The following is a 14,260-nucleotide window of genomic DNA, read 5'->3' on the forward strand; positions in this document are numbered from 1 at the left end:
CCAGCTCCACATGCAAAATAAAATAAAATAATAATGGCAAGAAGCCAGGAAGCAATGTAACTGGGGACAATCAGGGAATTTCCTGCCCCTCCTTGCCTTCCGTAATTATGAATGTGAAAACGATCCTAGAAGGCCTTTGGAGATGAGGAGTCGGGAGACAGGGAAGGACAGAAAGGAAAGGGACCAGAGGGTCTCACCAATTCCTTATGCTCCTCAGTGAGACTGGACGGCAGGGTATCCATGTATGAATCCTTCAGGGGCTTCCAGCCTAGCTGATGGGGTTCCATGTAGATCATCCCACACCTGGAAAGCACAAACAGAGGCCCATCCTGGTTCACACTGGGCTCCCAAGCATGTAGGGGTGAGGTAAATAGGCTGGAGCTTGGGTTGGAGCACAGACCTTCACCAGCTCCAAGCCAAAGGAAAGATGCACAGGTTTTGCCAGGAAAGGGTAGAGACCAGTGATAAGAGTGGGGTCTTGAGAATCAGAGACCTGTATTCAAATCTCAGCCCCAGATCCTAATTGAGTGACCTCGGAAAAATTTCTTTTCTATCTCTGAATTTGAGTCCTTGTCTATAAATTGAGGAATATAAAAAATAAGTAGCTTGTAAGATTATTATAATGGTTAAATGAAAGGCCAATAAAGAATTTGGCACTATGTCTAGCATATGGAACACTCTTAATCAATGAAAACTGCTATTATAGTTTTCATAATGTTAGCCCATTACCATGTACTGACATGTAACATTGTATTTAGCAAGTGTTTCCCCATTCTGTTATATCTAGGCACACTCCTCTTTGTTACTAACACTGGCTACCATTTATTCAGCACCTACTATGTGTCAGCCACTATGCTAAGTCTTAATGGCCTTCATTTCTAAACATTCCTTTTTATGGTTTACATGTTAGACATGAGGAGACAGTAGTTCAGAGAGGCTAATTGACTTGGAAGAGGTCACACAGCTAGCAAGTGGTGTATTCAAGGTGGGACCTCAGGCTGGTCTAACTTGCCATGTGCTCTTTCTACTCCCTTACATTGCCTTTGGGAATGTGAGCTTATTTTTATTTTATTATTTTATTTGTTATAGACTGGGAGGTACATGATTGAATTAATTATTATCCTCAGCACTCTCATCACTAGCCCATGCATGACCTTTCTTAGTTAATTGTTTTCAATAATGTAATCAGTGTCCATGAACCCAACACCTAGGCAGGAACTACGGTTTTGAGAATAACCTTTATCTAATTATAAAGTCTCCCTTATCCTATCCCCCTGGCTTTCCCCACCTAAGATTACACAGAATCTTGACTCTCACATTCACTGATCTTTTGATTTCTTACCTTCTTATGGTTTTATATACATACACATATTTAGTTGTTCAGTTGGTTTTAATAATTTAAAAGGGGATACTATGCTGCATGTGATATTACAGGCTTACTTTTCTTGCATTTTAAAAAATATCTAGTTATTATTTAATTTTGGTTGGGTTAGGTCTTCGTTGCTGTGAAGGCTTTTCTTTAGTTGTGGCGAGTGAGGGGTTACTCTCGAGTTGCGGTGCACAAGCTTCTCATTGCAGGGGCCCCTCTTGCTGTGGAGCGTGGGCTCTAGGCATGCGGGCTTCAGTAGCTGTGGCTCCTGGGCTCTAGAGCACAGGCTCAGTAGTTGTGGCACTCGGGCTTAGTTGCCCTGGGGCATGTGGGATCTTCCCAGATCAGGGTTCAATGCCGTGTCTCCTACATTGGCAGGTGGATTCTTCACTACTAAGCCACCAGAAAAGCCCTACAGGCTTACTTTTATATATAATACTGCTAAGATTTTATCTTTAATTTTACTAAGATTTATCTATATAGTCACTTATCAGTACAGTTCACTTATTTTGAATGACAATCTGTGATTTTATTATACTTCCTAATGCTCTCCTGCAAGGAGATCCAAATAGTCCATTCTGAAGGAGATCAACCCTGGGATTTCTTTGGAAGGAATGATGCTAAAGCTGAAAATCCAGTACTTTGGCCACCTCATGCGAAGAGCTGACTCATTGGAAAAGACTCTGATGATGGGAGGGATTAGGGGCAGGAGAAGAAGGGGACGACAGAAGATGAGATGGCTGGATGGCATCACGGACTCGATGGACGTGAGTCTGAGTGAACTCCGAGAGTTGGTGATGGACAGGGAGGCCTGGTGTGCTGCGATTCATGGGGTTGCAAAGAGTCGGACACGACTGAGTGACTGAACTGAACTGAACTGAATGCTCTCCTATTAATAGGCATTTGGGTCATTTCTAAGTGTTATTGTGAATCGTGCTACTCTTTAAATTCTGGTACATGTCTCCTGTTGTACATGGGCACAAGATTATTTTCAGTATATACTCACAAGCAGAATTGCTCAGCCATAGGGCATATGAAGGTCCAACTTTAGGAGGTAGTTCAGTTCAGTCACTCAGTTGTGTCTGACTCTGTGACCCCATGGACTGCAGCACGCCAGGCTTCCGTGTCCATCACCAACTCCTCGAGCCTACTCAAACTCTTGCCCATTGCACTGGTAATGCCATCCAACCATCTCATCTTCTGGCATTCCCTTCTCTTCCCACTTTCAATCTTTCCCAGCATCAGGGTCTTTTCAAATGAGTCAGTTCTTCACGTCAGGTGGCCAAAGTTTTGGAGTTTCAGCCTCAGCATCAGGCTGAGGAACACCAATGAACACCCAGGACTGATTTCCTTTCGGATGGACTGGTTGGATCTCCTTGTAGTCCACGGGACTCTCAAGAGTCTTTTCCAATACCACAGTTCAAAAGCATCTTATCCAAAGTGTTTACCTGATTTTTTATTCCTACCATCAGTGTGGTTTGAGGACTGATTTTATGACAAAATCTGACAAAAGGTAATATAGGTGATCTGCTAGAATTAAACATATTTGTGGATTTTTAGAGCTTTCCTCCTGCTTAGGGTTAGCGATGGAGAAGGCAATGGCAATCCACTCCAGTACTCTTGCCTGGCAAATCCCATGGACGGAGGAGCCTGGTAGGCTGCAATCCATGGGGTCGTTAGGAGTTGGACACAACTGAGCGACTTCACTTTCACTTTTCACTTTCATGCATTGGAGTAGGAAATGGCAACCTACTCCAGTGTTCTTGTCTGGAGAATCCCAGGGATGGGGGAGCCTGGTGGGTTGCCATCTCTGGGGTCTCACAGAGTCAGACATGACTGAAGTGACTTAGCAGCAGCAGCAGGGTTAGTGAGGCTTTGCCTTACCTCAGGGACTCATGCAAGCTGACTCACCTGCTCACAGTGGCTGGGGAGGCCTGTTCCAGGTCAGCTGGCTCGAAGATCAGACTCATCTTGGGGCTCATCTGGATAATCTCTCCACTCATTAAACACAGCTGAAAGTACAAAGAAGAGGGGTAGAGGACAGCAAATTGCTTGAATTCTAACTGTAAGTAAAAGGCCTCAGTGGAGACAGAGATGGTTTGAATTCATTCAACAAATGTTTCTTGAGCACCTACTCTGTGCCAGACACAATGCTAGCTGTGCAGAATAAAACAAACAAAAATATTCCTGTCCTCTTGAGGTCTGCATTCTGCTGGGAGGAACGGATGATAAGCAAAATATGTAGGCTATACAAGGATGAAAATGCTTTGGAGAAAAAGTAGAGAAGAATGTTGTGTCTGGTGAGATGTAATGTTAAATAGGGAAATCAGAGAAACACTGAATGGCAGCCTTAGATGAAGAATCTAGAAATTATCAGATTACAGCTAGTTTCATGGTTCCTTCCTCAGTGTTTAACACAGAACTTAATTGCACACTGGCATCCTATTATATTTTCTCAAGTTTCCCACGAAGACTCCTTCTAGAATCCCTCAGGGACTGGTCCAGGGTTACAGTGACAAGAATATCTCCGTATCATTTTTGAAATGGAAAGATCATTAGAAGCCCTAGTGTTTAGCAAGTATATCCCCATAGAAAGTAGTGCAAATATACAGGACAGCCTCTGAGTATATACACTAAGTCTGTGGCACTGCTTCTCATTTCCCAACATGGGTTAAAGTGAGATGTTTAAGTCCTAAGATGGCCTGAGGCCTTGGTATCTCAGGGGAAAAGAAATTCCATTGCTCCATGTTTCTCTTCCTAAGTTGAGGTTTAAAGAGCTTCTTGCAAATTACCTGACACACATCAAACATGTCTGTAATCAGGTCATTACTTGCAACCCCAGAAAGGTCACAGCTGTTATGGGACTAACACCACTAACAGTGTCATTTCTGAGTATCAGAAAAAGTAAAATAGACCCATAGCTGTGACAGTAGTTTGATTTCATTCAGAGCTGAGAAGAGCCATCAGGAATTTCACTGACTCTTTATACTTCTGGTCTCAGGACCAACCAATACATGTGTACAATTAGTTTACACAACATAGTCCATATCATGGAATAAAACTCACTTCTATATTTATATGTTTATAATCAAAATTATGAACATGCTATTATTAGTATATGTGTGTAATCTGGATAATTAGGCTTTCCATTGTTGAGCATGACTCACTATTAGTCTTGTGAAATGTAAATGCAGTTGGAAAATATATCTCGATTTGATAAGGAAGTATAGTCAGTGTAAGAACTCTTCCTTGAAATGGTGATAAATATTATTTTATTCTAACCCTTCTACAGCACTTCCTACATGCAAGGTGCTATTATAAGCAGTTTGTAAATATTAATTTATCTAATCTTGCTAACAATATTATAATACAGACACTCTTATCCTCATTTTACAGATGATGCAATTGAGGTATAGGTATAGCTTTCCTGAGGTTACATGACTGCTGAGTGGTAACATAGGATCTGAACCCAGGCTGTCCAGCTCCAGAGACTAAGCTCTTTGCCACTACACTTACTGCAGTAGGCAGAATGTATCTTCCAAAGATTGCTGTGATATCTCCTAACCCACGTGTACTTTTCCAGTGTGATCTCACCCACCTCCATCAAGAGGTGGCATCTATTTCTCTACTTCCTTGAATCTGGAACGGTTCTGTGACTTCTTTGACTTAACAAAATTCAGAGAAAGTCGTGCTGTGCCAATTCCAAGCAGAGATTTTAATTTCCTGCCTCTTGCAAATCAACCACCAGGTAAGGAGTGCCACTACTCCAAGACCACCAAATGATAAGCCCAAGTCATGTGGATAGGCCTGGAGGATAAGATGCTATTTGAGAGAAAGAGAGGCAGAGAGAGAGAGAGAGAGAGAGAGAGAGAGAGAGAGAGACCAAGAGAGACAGAGACAGAGAGTTACGGAGAGACAGACAAGTCAAGGAGGAAAGAGCCCCCAAAAACTGAGTGAAGAAGCTACCATGGCTGTGCTCCTCTAGCGCTAGCCACCCCAGATGACATCATGAGGATTAGCTTGGCCCTTTTTAGCCTTTTTAAAATTTATAATCCACAGTATCATGAGCAAAGTTAAGCCACTAAGTATTATGGTAGTTTGCATCTTTATTTATACAGCAATGGATAACCAAAATCCATCCCATATATCAGTTGCTTTGTATGGACTATCTTAATTATCAACACCCCTATTTTATTACTACCTTTTTTACAAATGAAGAAATTGGTTCAGAGAAGTTATGTGAATTGCCCAACTTGCTCAATTGTAGAGCTAGTAGTCTAATTTAAAGCCAGAACTAAGGCTTTTAAACCATTATACAACACTATCTCAAAACACACTCAACTTACCTACTACAGGTAAAAACAAAAGTATAATTCATGAATCAATAACTGTTACTTTCTTATGTGGCATTTATTCTCAGTGTAAATAAGTGTATATATTATATAGTCTTGATCAATCACTCTCTTCGGTAAAAGAGTTTATTCCCCATCTATGTAAAAGTGATATCAGACAGGTACCTTTTTATTGTCATCCAGAACAGTGTTCATATTTTCAATCCAAACAGCATCCACTGGTCCATCAAATATAATCCACTTGCGGTCATCAGACAAAGAAGATGCTTGCTCTCGGAAAGCATTGGCAAGGACACCATCTGTCCATTCGTGGCTCACTTGGTCAAAGCACCCATACAGCTGCCCCATGGTGATAGCCTTGGGATTAATGATCTTATACTCCACAGCAAACTCTTCCATCTGTTTGGCTGGACAAGAAGGTCCAACACAAGTTACAAAGTTTCTGGTGAGACCAGAACATTAGACAAGAGTCAATGCCATCTAAAAGGTCAAACAAATTTATCAGCATGCCATCCAAACATAGTCCTTATAAAATTTATACTCTGTATAAAAATTGGGATAACTGGATAGGCAATGCCTTAAATTGTTGGGTTATTACAGCTATTAGTTTCTCACCATATTGTCTTCTGATCCTCATTTCAAACAAGTCAAATGAGCCATTTAGATCTAAATAAAGTCTGTCTGGGCCTAAAATAACTCAGCAGTAAAGGAGAGAGATGACATATAATTATGTATCTGGCTTTCATGGCTACCCTAGAACCTTGGCTTTGACTTGAGATGAGGAAACAACTGACAGGTAAAAGATGGTTACTTTCCTTTTCCTCTATCTGAAGGGCCAGCTAAGCCCTGAAACCTCTTCTTTCATTGCTCAGTAAGTGTTCCCTGAGAATAGAGCACCAGGACCTAACTGGAATACACAGGCTGATGGATGGTACATCATATGTAATAACAGAAAGTAACCACACTTTTACGTGATCCTTCAAAGTAAGGAAAAACTGGAGTGCATGAACCATGAACTAGAACCATGAACCAAGAATTGTTCCTGCAGAATCCTGAGGCAAAGACAATGGGGTAGCCTCCTTTCTCTTCATTTAGTTTCCTAAACTATATTCAATACCTAAATTACTATTTAACTTGGAAATGCCCAAATTAGTTTTTAATGTCAAGTGAGTACTGAAAACAAAAATCCAAGAGTAACTCAATGTTATTACAAAAAATATTAAAACAAAGCATACTGGAAGGGATTGTGTAAACACAAGCAGAGCGAGGCACTGCTTTTCGAAACCACAGCTTTGTGTTTTATAAAAGGAAAACCCCCAAAACTGTTTCTCTGGCAAAAGACATAGCTTTTATTTGTTGAGCAGACACTGTGCTAAGTTATTTACCTGTATGAAAGTGAAGTTGCTCAGTCGTGTCCGACTCTTTGCGACCCCATGGACTGTAGCCTATCAGGCTCATCCGTCCATGGGATTTTCCAGGCAAGAGTGCTGGAGTGGATTGCCATTTCCTTCTCCGGGGGTTCTTCCTGACCCAGGAATTGAACCCAGGTCTCCTGCATTGCAGGCAGATGCTTTACCATCTGAGCCACCAGGGAAGCCCTGTATAATCTCATTTAATTATCACAATGATCCCATTATCACAATGATGCCTCTGGGAAAACAGGCAAAGAGAGGTTTAGTAACTTGCCCAAGGTCTGCGTCTGATTCAAAACTCTGAGGCCTTATCTTCTACATTAAATGAAAGGAAGGAAAGACGGAAAGGAGGAGGGAGGGAGGGAAGCAGAGTGGATGGAAGGGAGGGAGAATGGGAGGCAGAAAAAAAGGGAAAGGGAAGACAAAGAAAGAGAGGCAAAGAAGGAATGGAAAGAAAACAGAAACCATGCAGTGATCTGTTTTTAGAACAATTTTGTGTAGGTAAGTGGCAGGAGTTTCCCTCTCACTGGGAAGCTTTTGGAGAAACCACAGTTCAGCATTTGAGAAAATTCCTCCAGCCTAATGATGCACATAAAACCCCCTGTTAGAAGCTCTCCTCTTTATTTTCTGCCTGCAGAACCCTGTGTGCCACGTTCTATTTCTGGCTCTAATGTTAAAATCCAGGGATGGCAAAGCTAACAGCCTAGCATCATCTCTCTGGAACCAGTCAACTAAGTGGGGACACCTGTTCTCCCTGGAAGTCAGGGATGTGAGTTTTACCTTCGTATAAATCACCCAGAGCTGCAGCCAACACTTTATAAGCACAGGTCTTGCCACCCATGGGATCTCCAACAATCATATAGCCATGTCTTACCAGCATCATCTCGTAGATCTGGGAGGAAACATCATGGAAGAAGTTAATCATTGCAAACCTCCCAGAATTGCAATTAGTCAGAAGTCAACAAGGAATGAGGGCTACAGTCATGTTTTTTCATCTATTGCTTAAACGTCTTTTGCGTGAATAATAATATATGTGTGCATTTCAGATTATTTAAGGGGTGAGAAATACTATTTACTCTGTACCTCTCCAAGTGCTAAACATGAACTGATTCACCTAAGTCATTTCATTTAACCCACTCAGGCATGTCTTGTGCTGTGTGTGCTGTGCTTAGTTGCTCAGTCATGTCTGACTCTTTGTGACCCCATGGACTGCAGCCCACCAGGCTCCTCTGTCCATGAAGATTCTCCAGGCAAGAATACTGGAGTTGGTTGCCATGCCCTCCTCCAGGGTATCTTCCCAACCCAGGGATTGAACCCAGGTCTCCTGCATTGCAGGTGGATTCTTTACCAACTGAGCCACCAGGCATCATTAACTACTTTCAAATGGTGGGAACACTGAGCCCAAGAGAGGTTAACTGCCTTGTCCAAGTTCATCAGTGGTGGAACCAGGATTTAACCACAGGGCCTCTGATTTCAATGCTGCTAATCTTTCCATTACACCATTTCTACTTGCTTTTAAAGAGGAAAAGGAAACAGTGGTCATTTTAGCAAATTGTATTTCTATTGGAAATTTCCTTTCTCAAGGCCTAAATTCTACTCTGACTTAATTTGAATTCTCAATAGATTAAAATGTATTTTATGAGTCAGGAGAGATGCTGTAAAATACAAATGACTTTCCATGTAATTTTAGCCCTTACCCTTGAGAATCAATAGCGAAGTGGAAGCTCATTTTTAAAATTTTCTAATTGTTCTGTCTGTCTGTGATGAGTAGTCTATGATAGCTGAAATGGAAATTAATATAAATGACATTTCATGTTTTCTCTTTCCTTCTAAACTGTGAATCTCTCAGAAAAAGGGAGTACGTGAAGCTTTTTATTTTAAAGATTATGTTCTCATTATTTTTCACCTTCCCTGGAGGAGGAAATGGCAATCCACTCCAGTATTCTTGCCTGGAAAATCCCATGGACAGAGGAGCCTGCGGGCTACAATCCATGGGGTTGCGTAGAGTCAGACATGACTGAGCAACTAACATATTTTTCACCTTGGAAGTGAGTTATACAGAGGGTCTAAATGAAGACAATAGAGGGGTGGTACAGGTACTGATAAAAGTGAGTCAGCAAATATTTGTTAAACACCTACTATGTGCCAGACACTGTTCTAGATGCTATAGATGCAGAGGATAAAACAAAAAAAATCCCTAACCATCAAGCAAAGTTTACATTGAAATAGGAAAGACATTTCAGATAGAATAAAGATAAGTGAGTTGACTGTGCATTAGAAAGAAGAAAGGCACTTATGCTTCAATAGTCTCTCACCTTCCTCCTCACACACCTTTAAATAGATTACTGAAAGTGAAAGACTCTCAGTCATGTCCTACTCTTTGCAACCCCATGGACTATAAATGGGGAACTTCTGCGGAATTCTCCAGGCCAGAATACTGGAGCTTTTCCCTTCTCCAGAGGATCTTCCCAACACAGGGATCAAACCCAGGTCTCCCACATTGCAGGCAGATTCTTTACAAGCTGAGTCACATGGCATGCCCCAAAATACTGGAGTGGGTAGCCTAACCCTTTCTCTAGGGGATCTTCTCGACCCAGGAATTGAACCAGGGTCTCCTGCATTGCAGGTGGATTCTTTACCGACTGAGCTATCAGCAAAGCCCAAAATGAATTATTAAGGTATCAATATAACAAAAAGCTTGGTAACTCCATACATATATTTTTGGCTGTTCTGGGTCTTCACTGAAGCATGCATTATGAAGCACAGGCTTAGTTGCCCTGCAGCATGTAGGATTTCAGTTTCCCACCCAGGGATTTGACCTGAGTCCCCTGTATTGGAAGGTCAATTTTTATTTACTGGATCACCAGGGATCTCCTCATATGTTTTGTTTTTCAAAATTGGTACTAAAATATTTAAACTATATAAAAGTTTACCTGTAGGCCTGCAAATTACTTTGAAATACATAAAAAGTAAGATAAGTGGATTATGGATGTACAGATAAGTGATAAAGCAAGTCCAAGGTAAGAGAAACCCAAGTGAGATGGTAGGTGTTGCGAGAGGGCATCAGAGGGCAGGCATACTGAAACCATAATTACAGAAAACTAGCCAATCTGATCACACAGACCACAGCCTTGTCTAACTCAGTGAAACTAAGCCATATCATGTGGGGCCACACAAGACAGATGGGTCATGGTGGAGAGGTCTGACAGGATGTGGTCCACTGGAGGAGGGAATGGAAAACCATTTCAGTATTGTTGCCTTGAGAACCCCATGAACAGTATGAAAAGGCAAAATAATAGGATACTGAAAGAGGAACTCCCCAGGTCAGTAGGGGCCTGATATGCTACAGGAGATCAGTGGAGAAATAACTCCAGAAAGAATGAAGGGATGGAGCCAAAGCAAAAACAATACCCAGCTGTGGATGTGACTGGGGATAGAAGCAAGGTCTGATGCTATAAAGAGCAATATTGCATAGGAACCTGGAATGTCAGGTCCATGAATCAAGGCAAATTGGTAGTGGTCAAACAGAGATGGCAAGAGTGAACGTCGACATTCTAGGAATCAGCGAACTAAAATGGACTGGAATGAGTAAATTTAACTCAGATGACTATTATATCTACTACTGTGGGCAGGAATGCCTCAGAAGAAATGGAGTAGCCATCATGGTCAACAAAAGAGTCCAAAATGCAGTACTTGGATGCAATCTCAAAAACGACAGAATGATCTCTGTTCATTTCCAAGGCAAACCATTCAATATCACGGTAATGCAAGCCTATGTCCCAACCAGTAACGCTGAAGAAGCTGAAGTTGAACAGTTCTATGAAGACCTACAAGACCTTGTAGAACTAACACCTAAAAAAGATGTCCTTTTCATTATAGGGGACTGGAATGCAAAAGCAGGAAGTCAAGAAACACCTGGAGTAACAGGCAAATTTGGCCTTGGAGTACAGAATGAAGCAGGGCAAAGGCTAATAGAGTTCTGCCAAGAGAACACACCGGTCATAGCAAACACCCTCTTCCAACAACACAAGAGAAGACTCTACACATGGACATCACCAGATGATCAACACTGAAATCAGATTGATTATATTCTTTGCAGCCAAAGATGGAGAAGCTCTATACAGTCAACAAAAACAAGACTGGGAGCTGACTGTGGCTCAGATCATGAACTCTTTATTGCTAAATTCAGACTTAAATTGAAGAAAGTGGGGAAAACTGCTAGATTATTCAGGTATGACCTAAATCAAATCCCTTATGATTATACAGTGGAAGTGAGAAATAGATTTAAGGGCCTAGATCTGATAGATAGAGTCCCTGATGAAATATGGATGCAGGTTCATGACATTTTACAGGAGATGGGGATCAAGACCATCCCCATGGAAAAGAAATGCAAAAAAGCAAAATGGCTGTCTGAGGAGGCCTTACAAATAGTTGTGAAAAGAAGAGAAGTGAAAAGCAAAGGAGAAAAGGAAAGACTCCCATCTGAATGCAGAGTTCCAAAGAATAGCAAGGAGAGATAAGAAAGCCTTCCTCAGTGATCAATGCAAAGAAATAGAGGAAAACAACAGAATAGAAAAGACTAGAGATCTCTTCAAGAAAATTAGAGATACCAAGGGAACATTTCAGGCAAAGATGGGCTTGATAAAGGACAGAAATGGTATGGACCTAACAGAAGCAGAAGATATTAAGAGGAAGAGGAGGTGGCAAGAATACACAGAAGAACTGTACAAAAAAGATCTTCATGACCCAGATAATCACGATGCTGTGATTATTCATCTAGAGCCAGACATCCTGGAATGTGAAGTCAAGTCGGCCCTAGAAAGCATCACTATGAACAAAGCTAGTGGAGGTGATGGAATTCCAGTTGAGCTATTTCAAATCCTGAAAGATGATGCTGTGAAAGTGCTGCACTCAATATGCCAGCAAATTTGGAAAACTCAGCAGTGGCCATAAGAGTGGAAAAGGTCAGTTCTCATTCCAATCCCAAAGAAAGGCAATGCCAAAGAAGGCTCAAACTATCACACAATTGCACTGATCTCACACACTAGTAAAGTAATGCTCAAAATTCTCCAAGACAGGCTTCAGCAATACATGAACCATGAACTTCCAGTTGTTCAGGCTGATTTTAGAAAAGTCAGAGGAACCAGAGATCAAATTGCCAACATCCGCTGGGTCATGGAGAAAGCAAGAGAGTTCCAGAAAAACATCTATTTCTGCTTTACTGACTATGCCAAAGCCTTTGACTGTGTGGATCACAATAAACTGTGGAAAATTCTGAGAGAGATGGGAATACCAGACCACCTGACCTGCCTCTTGAGAAACCTATATGCAGGTCAGGAAGCAACAGTTAGAACTGGACATGGAACAACAGACTGGTTCCTAATAGGAAAAGGAGTACGTTAAGGCTGTACATTGTCACCCTGCTTATTTAACTTATATGCAGAGTACATCATGAGAAATGCTGGGCTTGAAGAATCACAAACTGGAATCAAGATTGCCAGGAGAAATATCAATAATCTCAGATATGCAGATGACACTACCCTTATGGCAGAAAGTGAAGAGGAACTCAAAAGCCTCTTGATAAAAGTGAAAGATGAGAGTGAAAAAGTTGGCTTAAAGCTCAACATTCAGAAAACGAAGATCATGGCATCTGGTCCCATCAGTTCATGGGAAATAGATGAGGAAACAGTGGAAAAACTGTGTCAGACTTTATTTTTGCGGGCTCCAAAATCACTGCAGATGGTGATTGCAGCTATGAAATTAAAAGATGCTTACTCCTTGGAAGGAAAGTTATGACCAACCTAGATAGCGTATTAAAAAGCAGAAATATTACTTTGCCAACAAAGGTCTGTCTAGTCAAGGCTATGGTTTTTCCAGTGGTCATGTATGGATGTGAGAGTTGGACTGTGAAGAATGCTGAGTGCCAAAGAATTGATGCTTTTGAAGTGTGGTGTTGGAGAAGACTCTTGAGAGTCCCTTGGACTGCAATGAGATCCAACCTGCCCATCCTAAAGAAATCAGTTCTGAATATTCATTGGAAGGACTGATGCTAAAGCTGAAACTCCAGTACTTTGTCCACCTGATGCAAAGAACTTACTTATTTTAAAAGACCCTGATGGTGGGAAAAATTGAAGGCCGGAGGAGAAGCAGATGACAGGGGATAAGACGGTTGGATGGCATCACGGACTTGATGGCATGAGTTTGAGTGAGCTCCAGGAGTTGGTGATGGTCAGAGAAGCCTGGAGTGCTGCAGTCCATAGGGTCACAAAGAGTCAGACACAACTGAGCGACTGAACTCACCGAGCTGAACTGATATATAGTGCATCTATAAAATCCCAATGAATAATTGGGATTCAATATTGGGTTAAATGAATTGTGTCAAAACTACCACACTTGATGACATAGTAGGGAAAAATATTATTCTTTTAATGAGAGAGTAGGGGAAATTTTTTTAGTAATTAAAAAATTAATTATTTGGTTTTGGCTGTGCTGGGTCTTTGTTGCTGCAAGGGCTTTTCTCTAGTTGCGGCAAGCAAGGGCTACTCTCTATTTACAGTGTGCGGGCTGCACATTGCGATGACTTTTGCTATTGTGGAGCATAGGTTCTAGAGCTTGTGGGCTTCACAAGCGGCACATGGGCTCAATAGTTTCGGCTCCCAGGTGCTAGAACACAGGCTCAGTAGTTGTTGTTCATGGGCTTAACTACTCTGCAGCATGTGGGATCTTCCCAGATCAGGAATTGAATCTGTGTCTCCTGAACTGGCAGCTGGATTCCTTACCACTGAGCCACCAAGGAAGCCCTGGGAAAAATTTTTATTCCTAGAAATTTTATTTTGATTCAGAATCTAGAGACCAGGGTCCTAATCTTGATCTTTGATTCTCAATAACAATATGATTTTATGAAATGATGATGCTTTGCATGTCTGTGGAGATGGTGGGGTTGACAATGATATAGTAATCAGGCACTATATCTGGCAATTTACATATCTCTTGTCTCAATATTACTCTATGGGAAAGATTTTACTGTCTTTATTTTATAGATGAGGAAACTGGGGCTCAGAATGTTGAACTAACTTGCCTAAAATCTCACAGCAAAAAATGGAATGGGGTGAGATTTGAAACTAGGT

At 41.4% G+C, this 14,260-nt stretch overlaps 1 protein-coding gene across 1 annotated transcript in view; it reads right to left on the reverse strand.

Moving 5' to 3' along the window:
- Positions 1-14,260, reverse strand: part of DNAH3 (dynein axonemal heavy chain 3) — a 234,734-nt gene that overhangs the window by 104,198 nt on the left and 116,276 nt on the right. The window contains 4 exon segments of the mRNA XM_069570315.1: positions 198-303; positions 3,281-3,381; positions 5,887-6,128; positions 7,914-8,025. Coding sequence (XP_069426416.1) covers positions 198-303; positions 3,281-3,381; positions 5,887-6,128; positions 7,914-8,025 — 561 coding nt within the window.

Source organism: Ovis canadensis, chromosome 24, assembly GCF_042477335.2.
Source record: "Ovis canadensis isolate MfBH-ARS-UI-01 breed Bighorn chromosome 24, ARS-UI_OviCan_v2, whole genome shotgun sequence".
Taxonomy (NCBI): Eukaryota; Metazoa; Chordata; class Mammalia; order Artiodactyla; family Bovidae; genus Ovis; species Ovis canadensis.